At 53.0% G+C, this 16,399-nt stretch overlaps 1 protein-coding gene across 2 annotated transcripts in view; it reads left to right on the forward strand.

Moving 5' to 3' along the window:
• The window catches only part of DYNC1H1 (dynein cytoplasmic 1 heavy chain 1), a 65,668-nt gene that overhangs the window by 22,193 nt on the left and 27,076 nt on the right, over nt 1–16,399 (forward strand). For both annotated transcript variants that reach the window (XR_003004907.1, XM_024757767.1), the window contains exons 12-34: nt 2,405–2,545; nt 2,892–3,068; nt 3,202–3,312; nt 3,396–3,515; nt 3,928–4,167; nt 5,728–5,883; nt 6,014–6,127; nt 6,363–6,473; nt 6,552–6,761; nt 6,930–7,076; nt 7,428–7,594; nt 7,697–7,870; nt 8,581–8,746; nt 8,829–9,017; nt 9,111–9,305; nt 9,961–10,243; nt 10,753–10,853; nt 11,450–11,609; nt 12,620–12,863; nt 13,040–13,223; nt 13,492–13,704; nt 14,457–14,695; nt 14,881–15,037. Coding sequence is in view for 1 of the 2 variants with exons in the window: in XM_024757767.1 (XP_024613535.1) it covers nt 2,405–2,545; nt 2,892–3,068; nt 3,202–3,312; nt 3,396–3,515; nt 3,928–4,167; nt 5,728–5,883; nt 6,014–6,127; nt 6,363–6,473; nt 6,552–6,761; nt 6,930–7,076; nt 7,428–7,594; nt 7,697–7,870; nt 8,581–8,746; nt 8,829–9,017; nt 9,111–9,305; nt 9,961–10,243; nt 10,753–10,853; nt 11,450–11,609; nt 12,620–12,863; nt 13,040–13,223; nt 13,492–13,704; nt 14,457–14,695; nt 14,881–15,037 (3,999 nt within the window). In the remaining variant the exon portion in view is untranslated. The remainder of the gene's footprint in view (nt 1–2,404; nt 2,546–2,891; nt 3,069–3,201; nt 3,313–3,395; nt 3,516–3,927; nt 4,168–5,727; nt 5,884–6,013; nt 6,128–6,362; nt 6,474–6,551; nt 6,762–6,929; nt 7,077–7,427; nt 7,595–7,696; nt 7,871–8,580; nt 8,747–8,828; nt 9,018–9,110; nt 9,306–9,960; nt 10,244–10,752; nt 10,854–11,449; nt 11,610–12,619; nt 12,864–13,039; nt 13,224–13,491; nt 13,705–14,456; nt 14,696–14,880; nt 15,038–16,399) is intronic.

The following is a 16,399-nucleotide window of genomic DNA, read 5'->3' on the forward strand; positions in this document are numbered from 1 at the left end:
CTCCAGACCTCAGCTCGGCACTCTGAGGGAAAGCTGGAGGAAGCTTTGTGTGACCTGACGTTCTTCCCAGTAGTTACTTTTCCACACAGTCGGGTTCGGAGGTCTGGTGTCAGTGGTCTCTTAGAAATTCTCCCCGTGAACTTCTGTGGGAATTTTAATTCCTGCTTTTCCCTGCCCACCCTCCCACTTGCCTTTTTATTATGGGAATTTGCAAACATACACGAAAGCAGAGGGAATCATGTGAGCTCATAAATAAAGCTCCGCTTTATCTATCAACACGTGGCCAGTTTTGTTTCATTATATTCCCTTCCCCACCCCCCAGCAGCAGATTATTTTAAAGCAAATCCCGGATATAGTATGCTCTTAGGAGGACACTCCTAGAGCAAAAGGAAAACTCAAGAGACCGTTGCATTTAGTCCCTGGTCTCTAGGCAATAGTACTTCTAAATAGGACCAGCGGTTTTCAAATAAACATATTCCACAATCTCTGCTGTAACCGACTTTTCTGGAAAACAGTGATCCTATCCGGAAGCGTCTCTTTCCTTAACTGTGAACGTAAGCTCAGTTCTCTTTTTCCTGCCCCCTCCTTGCCACACACTTTTTGCCGGCTCTCCTGGCTTTCCTCCACCTTGCTGGCCTATCTGCTTCACTGGCTCTACGTGTTCGGTGCCGTCTCCACCCCACTCTGTCTCTGTCTCATCCAGCCTGTTGGCTTTAAATACCAGTGCCACAACTCCGTGTTCCTGTCTCCAGCCAGGCCTTTTCCTGAACTCCAGACTGCCTGTCCCTTTGCCTCCTTGGCGTCTCCATGTGACCACCTGATGGACGTGTCAAACTGGACTTGTCTCTCAGACCCCTCCCTCAGATTTGCTCCTCCCCCAGTCTTTTCTTTCCCATCCTCCAACCTGCTCCTGGACACCCACTGTCGTTATCTTCAAAATTAACCCTAATCGGGACTTCCCTGGTGGTGCAGTGGTTAAGAATCTGCCTGCCAATGCAGGGGACGCGGGTTCAATCCCTGGTCGGGGAAGATCCCACATGCCACGGAGCAACTAAGCCCGTGCGCCACAACTACTGAGCCTGCTCTCTAGAGCCCGTGAGCCACAACTACTGAGCCCACACACCACAACTACTGAAGCCTGCATGTGCCTAGAGCCCGTGCTCCACAGCAGGAGAAGCCACCACAATGAGAAGCCCGCGCACCGCAACAAAGAGTAGCCCCTGCTTGCCGTAACTAGAGAAAGCCCGCGTGCAGCAACAAAGACCTGACGCAGCCAAAAATAAATACGTTAATTAATTAATTTAAAAATTAACCCTAATCTGTTTCTTACCACATCCAGCACTACCACCCTCCAAGGTACCATAATCCCTCAGTCGGATTATTTAAGCCCCCTCCTGACTGGTCTCTCTGTGTCTGCTTTTGCCCCCTACAATCTGTCGTCAACACAGCAGCCAGAGTGCGTCTTAAAACTGTGTGTTTGCCCTGACGTTTCTCTTTTCGGAGCCCGTTAACGGCTTCCTGTCTCACCCACCACGGCGCCTTGCTGGGCCCCACGTGACACGCCGCCTCCCTGATCTGCTCCTCCCCTCACGGCTCTGCTGCAGCCGCGCTGGGCTCTCGCTCATCCTCACACGTGCCAGGTGCACTCTTGCCCCTGAGCCTTTGCACTTGCTCGGAAGCCCTGGGAGCAAATACTCACCAGGCTCCCTCCCTCCACCTCCTGGTCCCTGCCCATGCGTTACCTCCTCAGTGAGGCCTTCCCTGACTCCCCTGCTCAAAATACATCCTCCCTGCACCCACGTCCCCTCGCCCCCTCTTCCCTGCTTTCCTCCGTGGCACTGCTCACCCTGTGACATGCTGTGTATTTTGCTTTTCCCTTAGTTGTCTCTATCCTCCCACAGAATGTAAATCTATGTGAGCAGAGGTTTTTGTCTGTTTGTTGTACCTACAACAGTGCCTGGCACGTGACAGCCCACAAGTGGTTGAAACAAACGAATGACTGTGTCGCGGGTTCCAGCATCCACGTTGGTGTTAACACTCGGTCGTGGTCATCTCACGCTCTCGTAGGCGCCACCTTCAGTCCTGCGTCCTTGGATGAGAGGCTCAGGTCTTGCAGGGCCCTGCTCTGGGGCGCCGTGCTCTCTGCTCCTAGGGCTCGCCTGCTCTCTAACCGTTTTTGCCTTGTGCCAGTAGTGACGCCACATCTTCTGGCTTGTGGTTGATGTTCCTTTCGTTGGTTTGAGGAGATATATTATAAGTAGGCTTCTGGTTACCTGTGACTGGGATAAGTGAATGTTATCCCTTAAATACAGTTTCTTTCGGTTTATTTTAATTTAGTGAAAGTGACTGAGATTCACATTTTTGTGCGCACTACCTGCGTTCATTTCTGGCTTTGTTTGGTTAGGTGGGTGTCCACTATGAACTGACCGAAGAAGAGAAATTCTACCGGAATGCTCTAACACGGATGCCAGATGGCCCCGTTGCCCTGGAGGAATCGTATTCTGCGGTCATGGGCATCGTAGCTGAAGTCGAGCAGTACGTCAAGGTGAGAAGCTAGTCTCATCCCAGTATGATGTCTTACACACTTAGGAGTATGAGATTTAATGATAGGGAGCTAAAAGGTCTTGACTATGTGTAATGTGAACGATGAGGTAATATCTGCTGTCTTAAAACAAGGAGTGAACAATAGGGCAAACCTTGTGGGATACTAATCATTTTGGAGGACAGGAAACTATTCTCTTTTGATAGGAAAATTCTGAGAATTTGAAGTGAGAGTTTTCCTAACGGCGATGAAAGAACATGAGGCTTTTAACAGAATATGAAAATATATGTTAATATTTTACAAAATGAAAAGTCAAACTGTAGTATTTAACTCTGTTCTTCACTTGCAGGTCTGGCTTCAGTATCAGTGTTTGTGGGACATGCAAGCTGAGAACATCTATAACAGACTCGGGGAGGATCTCAACAAGTGGCAGGCGCTCTTGGTGCAGATAAGGAAGGCCCGAGGAACCTTTGACAATGCAGAGACCAAGAAGGAGTTCGGACCAGTAGTCATAGATTACGGCAAGGTGAGCTCTGCTGTCTCATTGAAAGGCGTCCAGGGAGCTGGGACGGCAACACCTGACGAAAATGGAGTTGAGGCATAAACACTCCAGCGTGAAAGACTTGCTCATCCGCCATCGTGTGCTCCTTCACCTGCAGGTCCAGTCGAAGGTGAACCTGAAGTACGACTCTTGGCATAAGGAGGTCCTCAGCAAATTTGGGCAGATGCTTGGCTCAAACATGACAGAGTTCCACTCCCAGATCTCCAAGGTGAGGAGGCAGGATCCTGCCGGTGTGATGAACCCCCTGGTGCCCCTCGGCTCTCCGTTAAACGCTCTGCTCTCTCCGGACAGTCTCGCCAGGAGCTGGAGCAACACTCCGTGGACACGGCCAGCACCTCCGACGCTGTGACCTTCATCACCTACGTGCAGTCTCTGAAACGGAAGATCAAGCAGTTTGAAAAGCAAGTCGAGGTGAGCTCTGTCCCTCACTGTGTCTCAGGTGGGGTCTACGGCGCATCTCTGTCGTGCCACTGCCGTGCTTGTAAGGGTGGGCAGGTGATTCTTAGGCACTTCAGGGTTTGAGAGCCACAGGCTCCTGTCTTTTAAAATCTTTTGCTGTAGTTGTGGACCTTCAAGTCCTGAAACTTGAATTACCTTCTCATAATTTGGAAGGAGGGTGTGACGCCCAGCTCTAGCACGCTTAGACCCTGCTCGGGGCCACCCGGTGCAGCCGGGAGCAGTCACGGGACTGGCCACGGCGCCGTCGGGAGGGGAGCACGTGTGCTCCGTAGCCGCGGGGTGCCCTCCCGTCCGTGGGAATCTGACAGCTCTCTCTGCTGCCCTTGTGAAGGAAAGTGCTAAGTTTATTCTGTGACCCTCAAAGCTCTACCGCAACGGCCAGCGCTTGCTGGAAAAGCAAAGGTTCCAGTTCCCGCCTTCCTGGCTCTACATTGACAACATCGAGGGAGAGTGGGGGGCCTTCAACGACATCATGCGGCGGAAGGACTCTGCCATCCAGCAGCAGGTGGCGAACCTGCAGATGAAGATCGTCCAGGAGGACCGGGCTGTGGAGAGCCGCACCTCCGACCTGCTCACCGACTGGGAGAAGACCAAGCCTGTCACGGTGAGTCTCGCCCCCGGCGCCGCAGCTTCTCCCGAGCCGGCGGCAGGTGACCTGGCGTCTCTGCTTTCGGAGACTTAAAAGGCCCTGCCATGGCTTAGCTTTCCAGAATGAAGACTTTTCCCTGTAATCAAAAGGAGCAGTACTTGCAGGTAGTGGATTTGGAAACACGAAAGCCTACTTAGACCTCCTCGTGACAGTCGCTTAAGTCAGGGAATTGTTTTGAAGACTAACGTTTTTCTGTTTGTAAGTTATCCTCTTACTTAGGCATAGTCAGAAGTTAGAATTTCCTCTCTCGTGGACACAGGCCAAGCATCCCGCTTGAACTCTGACGTCATTGTCGCGGTCGTTAAGGCTTTCTGTACCGGGACCTGCCACACCCTGGTCTCTGGGTTCATTCAAGTATTTATTGAGCACCGACTATATCCTGGGCAGCAGAGATACAGCGGTGACCAGAAAGGAGCCCTCCCTGCGTGGAGTTACGCTCCACTGGGGCACGGAGGGTAAAGAGTGAACGAGAAGAACAGGTGTTTTAAGTCAGATGGTGATATGTGCCGCGGGAAAGGGGTGTTGGCGCGTTCCTGCTCTGCAGGGGGTTGACATGTGGAGGCTCAGGGAGGGGCCGGCAAGCGTGCCGTGGCCGAGGGGGCGTCCAGGCAGGGGGACGGCCAGTGTGGGGCTCAGGCACGTAGGTCACGGCCTGCCTGGCTCACTGGGTGGAATTCAAACTTAGACATACACGTACGCATAGAAGGGGAAGGGTTTTGAAATGCTCTGAACGTCAGTCTGGTTTTATAGTGTGGATGGAGGTTCTCCGCACCAGTCCTGGGGGCTGATTTGGCTGCCCCACGTCTCCTGGGTTGGCCTCTGTGCTGCTGGGCCCAAGGTCCTGCCTTGTGTTTCATTTTGGCTGAGGGGCCCCGCTGTTAAGCAGGCTTGGGCTTTTGCTAACGCCAGAGCTTCCAGGCTCTGCAGGGGAGTGAGTACTGATCACTAGACAAGGGTGTGATCACCTGAATTTGAATATCTTTTGTGGCCTCACCTTGCTAGTAATGTGTTAGAGTGAAAACTTTGATATTTTGTGTAGTCATTCTCAAAGGTTATCAGAATGGAAAGGAAGTGTGTAAACAGTGTTAAGGCTGAAGTAGAGTCTTCTCCAGTGAGAACAGTGCTTTCCTTTTCATTCTTCTCTGGGTAACTGATACCCCGACTCCGCATCTCAGGGAGGGCGTGGCTGGCAGCCCCAAGCACCCTGTCCCCTCGGTCAGGAGTGTCCTGCTCCAGGCCCAGGTCTGTCCTGACTCTTCTCTTCCGTCTCCCTCGGCACTCAGTGAGGGGATGGCTGAGTCGAGAGGTGCTCCACCTTCCCTGTGTCAACCCTGGGGTAAAAGTTCACCCAGGAATGGACAGGCATCATCAGTGCACAGCCTGTGGACGTTCACGTGCGTAGACGCGCTCAAGGAGTCACATCTTCTGGAAGCCCGGCAGGCCCCCTCCGCCGTTTCAGAGCCAGAGCTCGTGTCCTGAGCCCCGGCTCTGATCCTCTGGCCTTGACTGCTTCAGGGCAACCTTCGCCCGGAGGAGGCGCTTCAGGCTCTCACCATATATGAAGGAAAGTTTGGCAGGCTGAAGGACGACAGGGAGAAGTGTGCGAAGGCCAAGGAGGCGCTGGAACTGACAGACACGGGACTTCTCGGTGGCAGCGAAGAGCGCGTCCAGGTACGAAGCGCTCCAGCGGGCAGCTGGGGCCGGGCCCCTCGTGCTCACGCTGCCTCTGGCCCACAGTGTCTCAAGAGCCGTGGGGTGGTTCTGCTTCCAAGTTCAGCTGCTTTACTCTGCTTCATCGCAGGTGGCCTTAGAGGAGCTACAGGACCTCAAAGGCGTTTGGTCAGAACTCTCTAAGGTCTGGGAGCAGATCGATCAGATGAAGGAGCAGCCGTGGGTTTCAGTGCAGCCTCGGAAGGTACGTGGAGCTCCCGGTAGCTGTTACGTACACGCCTTCACGCACTGAAAGTTGTAGGCGTCACCTAGAAACTCGGCAAGCAAGGAACTGTTAGAATTCACAAAATGTCACTTGATGGTCGTTTACATTATTCATCCAGATCAATGTAACATTTCTCCTGAAACCATTTTAAAAATATTTCATCGTTTAAAGGAACGTTGGCAAACTAAATACCATCTTGTGTTTCTCTTGACAGCTTCGGCAGAATTTAGATGGCCTCTTGAACCAGCTGAAAAACTTCCCCGCACGATTACGGCAGTACGCGTCCTACGAGTTTGTCCAGAGGCTTCTGAAAGGTTACCTCAAGGTCGGTGACTCAGAGCTGCGGTCACAGATGTCCGCTAGAAACACGCCACACGGGTAACACGGCTCCCTCTCTCCACAGATAAACATGCTGGTGATTGAGCTGAAATCCGAAGCACTTAAAGATCGCCACTGGAAACAGCTGATGAAACGGCTTCGTGTAAACTGGGTTGTTTCTGAGCTGACCCTCGGCCAGATCTGGGACGTTGACTTGCAGAAAAATGAAGCGGTTGTCAAGGACGTGCTGCTTGTAGCGCAGGGGGAGATGGCTTTGGAGGAATTTTTGAAGCAGGTAAGTAATAGGCTGATGGGCATTCCAGATCTTGTTTCAGGCTGTGACATAGACTGACGTAGATTTGAGCCTCACATGTGGTCCCTTTTGTCTCCATTACACTCGGTCACCTGTGTGGCTGGCGAACGCCCACACACTGATGACGTGCCTCTTTTGGTTTCAATTCAGATAAGAGAAGTGTGGAATACTTACGAATTAGACTTGGTTAACTATCAGAGCAAGTGTCGCCTGATCCGAGGCTGGGACGACCTCTTCAACAAGGTCAAAGAGCACATCAACAGCGTGTCTGCCATGAAGCTCTCTCCGTATTATAAGGTACCGCTGTGGGGAGGCGTCCCTCCCGCACATCCACCGTTGTACCTTCAGACTTACAGTCAGGGCCTTCCCAGGCGGTCCAGCAATTATGACTCCGCGCTTCCACTGCAGGGGGTATGGGTTCGATCCCTGTAGGGGAACTAAGATCCAGCATGCTGTGTGGCCAAAACAGATTCTTTTTAAATAATTAAAAACTAAAAATGGCCAGACTCACAGTTCCCAGGTGCCTCTGGTAGAAGATGTGAGTCACGTAAGTTGACAGGATCTCTTATCTGCATATTGGCGTGAGTCCTGGTGTATCTGAGAGTGGAGAGTTCAGCATTTGAGCTCTGCCTTCCATCCACCCGCTAGGTGTTTGAAGAGGATGCCCTGAGCTGGGAAGACAAACTGAACCGGATCATGGCTCTCTTCGACGTGTGGATCGACGTGCAGAGGCGCTGGGTCTACCTGGAGGGCATCTTTACGGGCAGCGCAGACATCAAACACCTGCTGCCAGTGGAAACCCAGCGGTTCCAGAGGTACAGCCTCGAGCCGGGACGGAGGGCTGAAGGGTAGGCTTGGCTGGTAACCACCCTCTGCACGAAGCCTGACGTTAACCTCGCTTTTAATTTGATTTGTAGTATCAGCACGGAATTCTTGGCTCTCATGAAAAAAGTATCCAAGTCTCCCCTGGTCATGGATGTTCTGAACATCCAGGGGGTACAGAGGTCGCTGGAGAGATTAGCAGACCTGCTAGGAAAGATCCAGAAAGCCCTGGGAGAGTACCTGGAAAGAGAGCGCTCATCTTTCCCCAGGTGAGAGGGTGGTTTTTACGGGGACTGAAGGGAAGGTCAGCTCCGGCGCCTCCTTCCCGCCCCTCCCTCCCTCCTGGCCTGTGTGTTGGTCACTCTGACATCAAGGGTTTTGTTACCAGTAACCGATTTAGTGAATACCGTTTCTCCTTCATCCATTGCTTCCTAATTATAACAAATAATCCTTAATTTTCTACCGTGGGTTCATTTACTAAGCTTCATTTAAACTATTATTCACCCTCCCAGGTAGCTAGCATCTCTTAAAATTTTAGCTGTGATTCTTTTTTTTTTTTTGGCCACGCTGTGTGGCATGCGGAACTTCCCTGACCAGGGATCGAACCCGTGCCCCCTGTGGTGGAAGCACGGAGTCTTAACCACTGGACCACCAGGGAATTTTGTATTTTATTTTCTAAGTGGCATTCTTTTCTTTCTGAATAGTTTGCTTAATATAAACAGAGCAGGTTTTTAAAAAATCCCTAAGGTGCGGTGAATTATATGAAATCCATTGAATTTCTCTTCAGGATCTGTTAGGTGAGTGTATATCTTTTGCTGAGGGCTGGAAGAAATTTGGATGTGATCTGAATTCAGGCTGGAGGTGGTCCATCACAATCCATATCCACTTTCCTTTCCTATACAGTTTGAAGTTTTGCCTTGATTCCCCTTATTTGTGTATATGTCATGTTTTAGCAACTTACATGCTATTTTAATTTTAGGTTTTATTTCGTGGGTGATGAAGATTTGCTTGAAATCATTGGAAACAGTAAGAATGTAGCTAAGTTACAGAAACATTTCAAGAAAATGTTCGCTGGTGTTTCGAGCATCATCCTAAATGAGGACAACTCTGTCGTCCTGGGCATCTCATCCCGTGAAGGAGAGGAGGTAGTGACATTCACTGACTGTAACTTAGAAAACTTCGCTCCCATCTTGGCGCACTTTAATTCTTAGAGTTTCTTTGTTTCAGGTTATGTTTAAGACTCCCGTGTCAATCACTGAACATCCCAAAATCAACGAGTGGCTCACCTTAGTAGAGAAGGAGATGAGAGTCACGCTGGCCAAACTCCTTGCTGAGTCTGTTACAGAAGTTGAGATTTTTGGTAAAGCAACTTCAATTGACCCAAATACCTACATCACCTGGATTGACAAATACCAGGTACTGTCCAGTAGAAGGGGGACAGTCTGAAGGTGAGGGCACTGGCTGATCTTTAAAACCATCCTTTTGGGTCTTGTGTGCCGTGTCTCGCAGGCCCAGCTCGTGGTCCTGTCGGCCCAGATTGCCTGGTCTGAGAACGTGGAGACGGCGCTGAGCAGCGTCGGCGGGAGCGGCGACACGGCCCCCCTGCACTCCGTGCTCAGCAACGTGGAGGTCACCCTCAACGTGCTGGCCGACTCGGTCCTCATGGAGCAGCCGCCGCTCCGGAGACGCAAGCTGGAGCACTTGGTTAGTCCCATTCCTCCCAGCCAGGCTCCTGGGGCTTCGCCTCGGACAGTTGAAAGAACTCACGCTTGAAAAAGATCCTAATGGGTGTCAGGGAGAAAAACAAGTGGATGGCCTGTTGACAAATGCTGGGGTGTGTACTTGACTCTCTGGTACCGTTGAAAGGCACTCTTGGGGGACAGGAGTTAACACACACGACCTCCCGACACAAAGGGGTGACACTCGTGCCTCTGGGCCTTTCACACTCTCGTCCTGTCCTTCCCAAAGAACACGTCCCGTGGCGGACCAGCCCAGCGTGTCTCTGAGCCCGAGTTGCTTACTGCTGCTGGCCTTTGCGCCCCCGTGTGCAGCAGATGGACTGTTGGGATAGACACAGCTCTTCTCCCATCACGTTTTGTGCTAGTTGCAAGTAGCAGAGTTTTTGTTTGTTGTTTCTTTGTTTTTGCTGCAGCTCTTGATTCTGTGTAATCCCGTTGTGTGAATAACAGTTTTATTGTTTTTAAAAGTGAATGTTTACACTGTAACCGGACGCAGAGTCTCAATTTAAAGTCTACTACATAACCCCCGCACCCCGAGGATACGCCTATGTACCTGTTTACGCGCTTCAGTTCATGAAATGTACTTTCTGATAAGCTCTTTAAAGTGACTCTTTCTTCAGATCACAGAGTTGGTTCACCAGAGAGACGTCACCAGGTCCCTGATGAAGAGCAAGATTGACAACGCCAAGTCTTTCGAGTGGCTCAGCCAGATGCGGTTTTACTTTGACCCTAAGCAGACCGATGTGTTGCAGCAGTTGTCGATTCAGATGGCAAATGCCAAGTTTAACTATGGCTTTGAGTACCTGGGTGTCCAGGACAAGCTGGTCCAGACTCCCCTCACCGACCGCTGCTACTTGACGATGACACAGGCCTTGGAGGCCAGGTTGGGCGGGTCCCCCTTCGGTGAGTCCCTCCCCACACCTGGACAGGTGGAGTCAGATAGGAAACGTACTTTTCCAAGATTAAGCAAATGATCTAAATGTATTTCTTAACTGCGTGGCTGGTACCTTCTAAAACTTTAAATCCGTTGGCGGCTATCACATTTATAGTTGACCCTTGAATGACATTGATTTGAACTGTGTGAGTCCACTTAGACACAGAGTTGTTTTAATAGATAGGCAGTCGGCCCTTCATGTTCACCGGTTTCACATCCTCAGATTGACCCAACCATGGATTAAAGTTTCCATCCGAGGTTGGTTGAATCCATGGATGCAGAACCTGTGGATACGGAGGGCCAACTCTTGGACTCGAGGGTCCATGGATTTGGGTAGACGCAGGGGTCCTGGACCAGTCCACGTGGAGACCGAGGGATGATTGTACTTCGGTTTTTTAAAATGAGTTGCTTTTTACAGTTCTTAAAACTAAAGGTGTGTTCTTACTTGAGTTCTCAATTCCTTTTCTTCAAACAATAGGGCCTGCTGGGACTGGGAAGACCGAGTCTGTCAAAGCTCTCGGCCATCAGCTTGGACGCTTTGTTTTAGTTTTCAACTGCGATGAAACCTTTGACTTCCAGGTGAGCAGCTCTGCGGGAACCGCCTAGAGTTAAGGGCCTGAGAGGGCTGGGTGGGGGATAGCAGGCGGCACCTCTTAGAGCTGTGTTGGCCTTACAGCACAGCATGGTCCTCTGGGGACAGGGTTACTTGAGCTGTTGGAGGTTCCCAGCACGTGCTTGACACCAACTTGAGCTTCACGTCTTCAAATTCTTCAAGCTCGTCAGTGTAACGTATCTTCCTGGTGTCTATGCCTGGGAATAAACAAATACTATGGGAAAGGTTTTTTAAACAACGTGTTAACCTTGCCATTGGGATTTTATTGGCACAGGAGGAAAAATGATACGTTACATCTGTACCACTGTTTATGAGGCACTTGACCTGTGGGGCTGGGCTCCTTGCCTCACGTGTGAAGCTGATGCCACCCTCACAGCCCCTCCCACCACCACCCCCGCCCCCCCCGGGAGGAAGACGATATTGTTCCCATTTCAAAGATGAGCAGACAAGGGTTTCAAGATGTGATTTGCCCAGGGTGGGACCAGTCGTCCAAGCCAGAATCGGAGCCCCGTACAGCCGGCACCACGGCCGTGGTTTCAGCTCCCTTACCTTCTCGTTTCAGGCGATGGGACGGATCTTTGTGGGGCTTTGCCAGGTGGGAGCCTGGGGCTGCTTTGACGAGTTCAACCGCCTGGAGGAGCGGATGCTGTCGGCCGTGTCCCAGCAGGTGCAGTGCATCCAGGAGGCGCTGCGCGAGCACTCCAGCCCCAGCTACGATAAGAGTGAGACCGGCTTCTCCTTACGGTTGCCTGGAGGGCGCACAGGGGGTCGCCTCTTTGATCAGAAATAAGCGAGACTTTAACATAGCTCCAGGACTCGCTGCTGCAGGCGGGGCGGTGCATCCTGAGTGAAGACAGGCGGTGGGGCCCAGGGTAACGCTGCACCCCTCGTCCCAGAGCAGCCCCGCGGAGCCGTCAGTCCTTCCCCTGCAGCAGAGTCCCTGTGCTCCCTCCCCCAGCATCTGCACACAACCCAGGTTTGAGCTGCTCTGGGCCCCCCACATTCCCCTCCTACTCCCTGCATCCCACAGAGCCAGGCCTCCTGGCCAGAGTGTTGGGAACGAGCCCTCGTCACGGTGGGAGTGCCTGCTCGGAGGGCCCCGGGAGCTTGTTGCGCACACAGCCTGGGCTCGTGAGCTGGAGGACGTAAATAAATACATCCACGTTGGAGAGTTTACCTTTTAAAGTTCCCTTTTTTCCCATAATAACGGTAACTCATCTTACCAGACCTCCTAAATAAAACAAAAGGAGTGTCAAATCAGTACCTGTGTACTCCATGTTCCGTGTTCTCCTATGGAGGAAGTCTGATCCCTAAGTAGTCCAGGGATGGGGGGCGGGGGGGCTTTTTATTTTGTGTTTGCCTTTGATGACCCTACGAGAGGGTCATTCTCGTGACCTCAGCCGGTCAGTTTTGTCACAACACGGATTGGTTTTTATTTCTGCAACTATTGTTGGGCTGTTCTTGCATTGACCTTGTGACGCTCAGTAATGCACAAATGGTGGGCTTCCTGCCTCTGGGACTTGATCCGTTACACATTCGGACGGCTTTTGTGTGGGTGAAGTGGGTGAAGATGGGCCTGCCTGGACCGGTGGGCATTGTGTCTGGTGAGAGCCTCCAGCTCCCCTGGAGCCCTGGGCCGGCAGGGAGATGGGTGCTTGCTCTGCGGTTTTAGAGAGATTTTGGAGTGGTTTTTTGACTATCACGAGTCTTAACACCATCCTCCGATTTTCAGCCTCTGCCCCCATTACTTGTGAGCTGCTGAACAAACAAGTCAAGGTGAGCCCAGACATGGCCATCTTCATCACCATGAACCCCGGCTACGCGGGCCGGTCGAACCTTCCAGACAACTTGAAGAAGCTCTTCCGGAGCTTGGCCATGACCAAGCCCGACCGGCAGCTCATCGCCCAGGTCATGCTGTACTCACAGGGCTTCCGCACCGCCGAGGTCCTTGCCAACAAGATCGTCCCGTTCTTCAAGTGAGTCACTTAGAGTTATTCCGAATCCTGTTTCTGACATGTGTCAAGTGTGCCATTTACAGTTTACCTGTGCAGTTACGACACTACCTTCCACGTATCCGTCTCTGATTTCTTGATGTTCGATGCTCTTGGTGCTCAAAGTGTACTGTTTTTAAAGAAAACCCTTTCTCTTTTAGACTATGCGACGAGCAGCTCTCTTCTCAAAGCCACTACGACTTTGGTCTCCGAGCCTTGAAGAGCGTGCTGGTGAGCGCCGGAAACGTGAAGCGGGAGCGGATCCAGAAGATCAAGAGGGAGAAGGCGGAGCGCGGCGAGGCGGTGGACGAAGGAGAAATCGCGGAGAATCTCCCTGAGCAAGAGGTGGGCGAGGCACCCCTAACCGCTCAGGCCCAGACTCTGCTTGTATTACCCTTTGCCACCCTGAAGTCATGCCTGGAGGGCTCTCACTGTGGCTCACATGCCCCGGGGTGAACGGAGGGGACCCGCATTTGACGGGAAGCCTGGGGGTGGGTGCGGGGCGCTGGGCCTCACTGCTTGCTCACGGGACAGCTGTGCCGTGGGTCCGCCGGGGACAGGGCAGTAGATGTGGAGCCGCCCCCGCAGAGCTCATCCCCTTCTCCCCACGCAGATCCTGATCCAGAGCGTCTGTGAGACGATGGTGCCAAAGCTGGTGGCAGAAGACATCCCGCTGCTTTTCAGCCTCTTGTCGGACGTGTTCCCTGGGGTCCAGTATCACCGGGGCGAGATGACAGCGCTGAGGGAGGAGCTCAAGAAAGTGTGCCAGGAGATGTACCTGACATACGGAGACGGAGAAGAAGTCGGCGGGATGTGGGTTGAAAAGGTAGCTGGGATCGTGGTGTTGGCTGGCGCCTCACAACCCCGCAGGCGGCCGCGAGCGGTAACGACGGCCGCGGACTTGGTGGAGAAGCCACGTCTTACGGGGCTTTGTCCACCAGGGGTGTCGTCTGGTTTGTGGAGATTTGCCCCAAGACCTGTTAGGATTTTTTCCTAACTTGAGAGTAGTGATAGGGAAACTTACCTGAAATTTTCAATTATGTGGTACAGTTTGTTCTCTGAAAATGCTGGCTAAAGGGGATCATGATGAAAACCGTCTATGGCAGTAAGTGATCTGCTTACAAGACTTCCCAGTACCACGATTAACAACATAAATGTGTAATCAATAGGGTTTACATTCTGTATCGACTTCTTTCCTTTATCTCCTCTGTGAGATTCACTTAAGAAAAAGCGCGTCACGTGCACGAGCTGTGCGTGCTGACCGTCCACTGCGGTCCTGGGTTAGACAGGCGGCTCGTTCATCTGGTCTCTGTCCTCCCGGCAGGGCACCTCAGGGGTCTCTCCTGAGGCAGCTCGGTGAGCATCTCCTGACTCAGTCAGACAGCTCCACAGTTCAGTAAAAACCCTCTGTGTTTGCTGTGCTGTGGCCAGTTGAAGGTCTCTCTGGTTGGAAAGTCCCGGTACTTGCCTTGGAAGAGTCACAGCACACGTCTCCTGCCCGGCGGTGGGAGAGGCGGTGAGGAACCTTCCACCTTCCTTCTCTGGAGTGCTTACGGTGCTGGTCGGTCTGGCCCTCAGGTTCTCCAGCTCTATCAGATCACCCAGATCAACCACGGCCTGATGATGGTGGGGCCCTCGGGCAGCGGGAAGAGCATGGCCTGGCGCGTTCTTCTGAAGGCTCTGGAGAGGCTCGAGGGTGTGGAGGGCGTGGCCCATATCATCGACCCTAAAGCCATCAGCAAAGACCACCTGTACGGAACCCTGGACCCCAACACCAGGGAATGGACAGATGGGCTGTTCACACACGTTCTGAGAAAGTAAGTGCACTTGGGTGGGTGTCCGCACTCCGGAGAACTGGGACCTAGGCACTCTGTCCTCGTGGTAACAGCGTACGTTATTCTTCTTACCACGCTCTGGACAAATTAAAGTCACTTTAGAAACCATTACCGGCTGAGCATTTTCAACCTCAGTCACCCGCTGCTGTAAAATCCTCCCACACCAGGATCATAGACAACGTGAGGGGTGAGCTGCAGAAGCGCCAGTGGATCGTCTTTGATGGCGATGTGGATCCCGAGTGGGTGGAGAACTTGAACTCGGTGCTGGATGATAACAAGCTGCTGACCCTGCCCAACGGAGAGCGCCTCAGCCTTCCGCCCAACGTACGAGGCTAAGTATCCCGCCCTGACTGCCTGGCGCGCAGCCGCAGCCGGGGGAGCGGCTCCAGCCTCTGTGGCAGCAGTCAGTGTCGGGGCCTCTCTGTGCTACATTCTTTCCATTCCTGTGGCTGGTGAGAAATGTTTTCAAAGCGTTCATTCATGACTTCCCACTACTTGCTGAATATTAAGCCTACTCAGTAGTTCCCGGGTAGCTTTTCCTACAACTCTGTGAGGTGGGGTTGTAGTTAGGATTTCTGCGAAACGGCAGAACAAGGGATTTAGATATGGACACTTTCAGGGTCATCCCTTGGAAATGAGCACTTGATCCAGGTCCTGACCACGCCCCCTGACAGCGGTAAACATGGGCAGGCCTGGCCTGGGTGTGCGTTCATACTTTGACCCCACTTTTCTGGAGTTCCGTCGTGTGCCGGGCCTTGTTCTAGATGCTGAAAATGTAGCTGTAAACAACACAGACAGAACCCCTGCCCTCCCAGGGCTCACAGTCTGAGGTGGGAGACAGACAGGATAAGTGGTGATGGGGCCACGGAGAAAGTAAACTGGAGGAGAGCAGCCGCCGGTGCCAAGGGGTGGAGCTTGCACTGGCAGAAGGGGTGGCGCCGAGCCCCCCCCCCCTCCGGGCGTTCCAGGTGGAGGGGCAGGTGGCGGGGGAGGAGCGTCTGGCTGTGCCCGGCGTGTGCGAGGAGAGCCGGGCAGTTGGCTGATGCGGAGAGAAGTTGGGGCGGGACCCAAGGGGGAACAGGCGAGATGAGGTCAGGCCCGGGGTCGCTGAGGACTGGAGCTTGTGCGCTAGGTGAGCTGGGAGGCCACGGCACCCCAGGCACAGCTGTGGAGGTGCTGAGAAGTAGCTGAGCTGTGGGTGTGAGTTCAAGCTTGTGCCAGTGGGGTCGGCTGACGGGCTGGAGGTGGTGGAAGGGAAGGGAGGAGTCCGGCCGCACTCCCGAGCCGCTGGGGAGCAGGAGCCTTTCCCGCGACGCAGGGTCAGCATCGGTGGTTATCGCCGCTTCAGAAACCAAGCCGCGGGTCTGGGAACATGCACGTGTGCAGACTCGTGTCTTGATTTGACTTGTCGGGTTCTTTCCTTGCAGCTGACTACCCAGTAGATTCTAACTGTTGTCAGAAAGAGCTCCTCGTGAGGCGTGTTAGCGGTGACGTTAAGGCTCTGGGATCAGACGGTCCAGTCTGAATCTCAGCCCCGCTGGCGACTAGCAGTGGGACCCGGCGAGGCTGCCAACCCCACGTGCGAAAGGGACCCTGCTGGCCAGCCTGCCGGCGGGTTCGAGGCCAGGAACCTGGCCACAGCACCTCACTGCTGACCCTGCCACCCAGGGAGCTGTTGGCTCCGTC

The sequence above is a fragment of the Neophocaena asiaeorientalis genome, unplaced genomic scaffold (genome assembly GCF_003031525.2).
Source record: "Neophocaena asiaeorientalis asiaeorientalis breed wild unplaced genomic scaffold, Neophocaena_asiaeorientalis_V1.1 scaffold476, whole genome shotgun sequence".
In the NCBI taxonomy this organism is placed as follows: domain Eukaryota; kingdom Metazoa; phylum Chordata; class Mammalia; order Artiodactyla; family Phocoenidae; genus Neophocaena; species Neophocaena asiaeorientalis.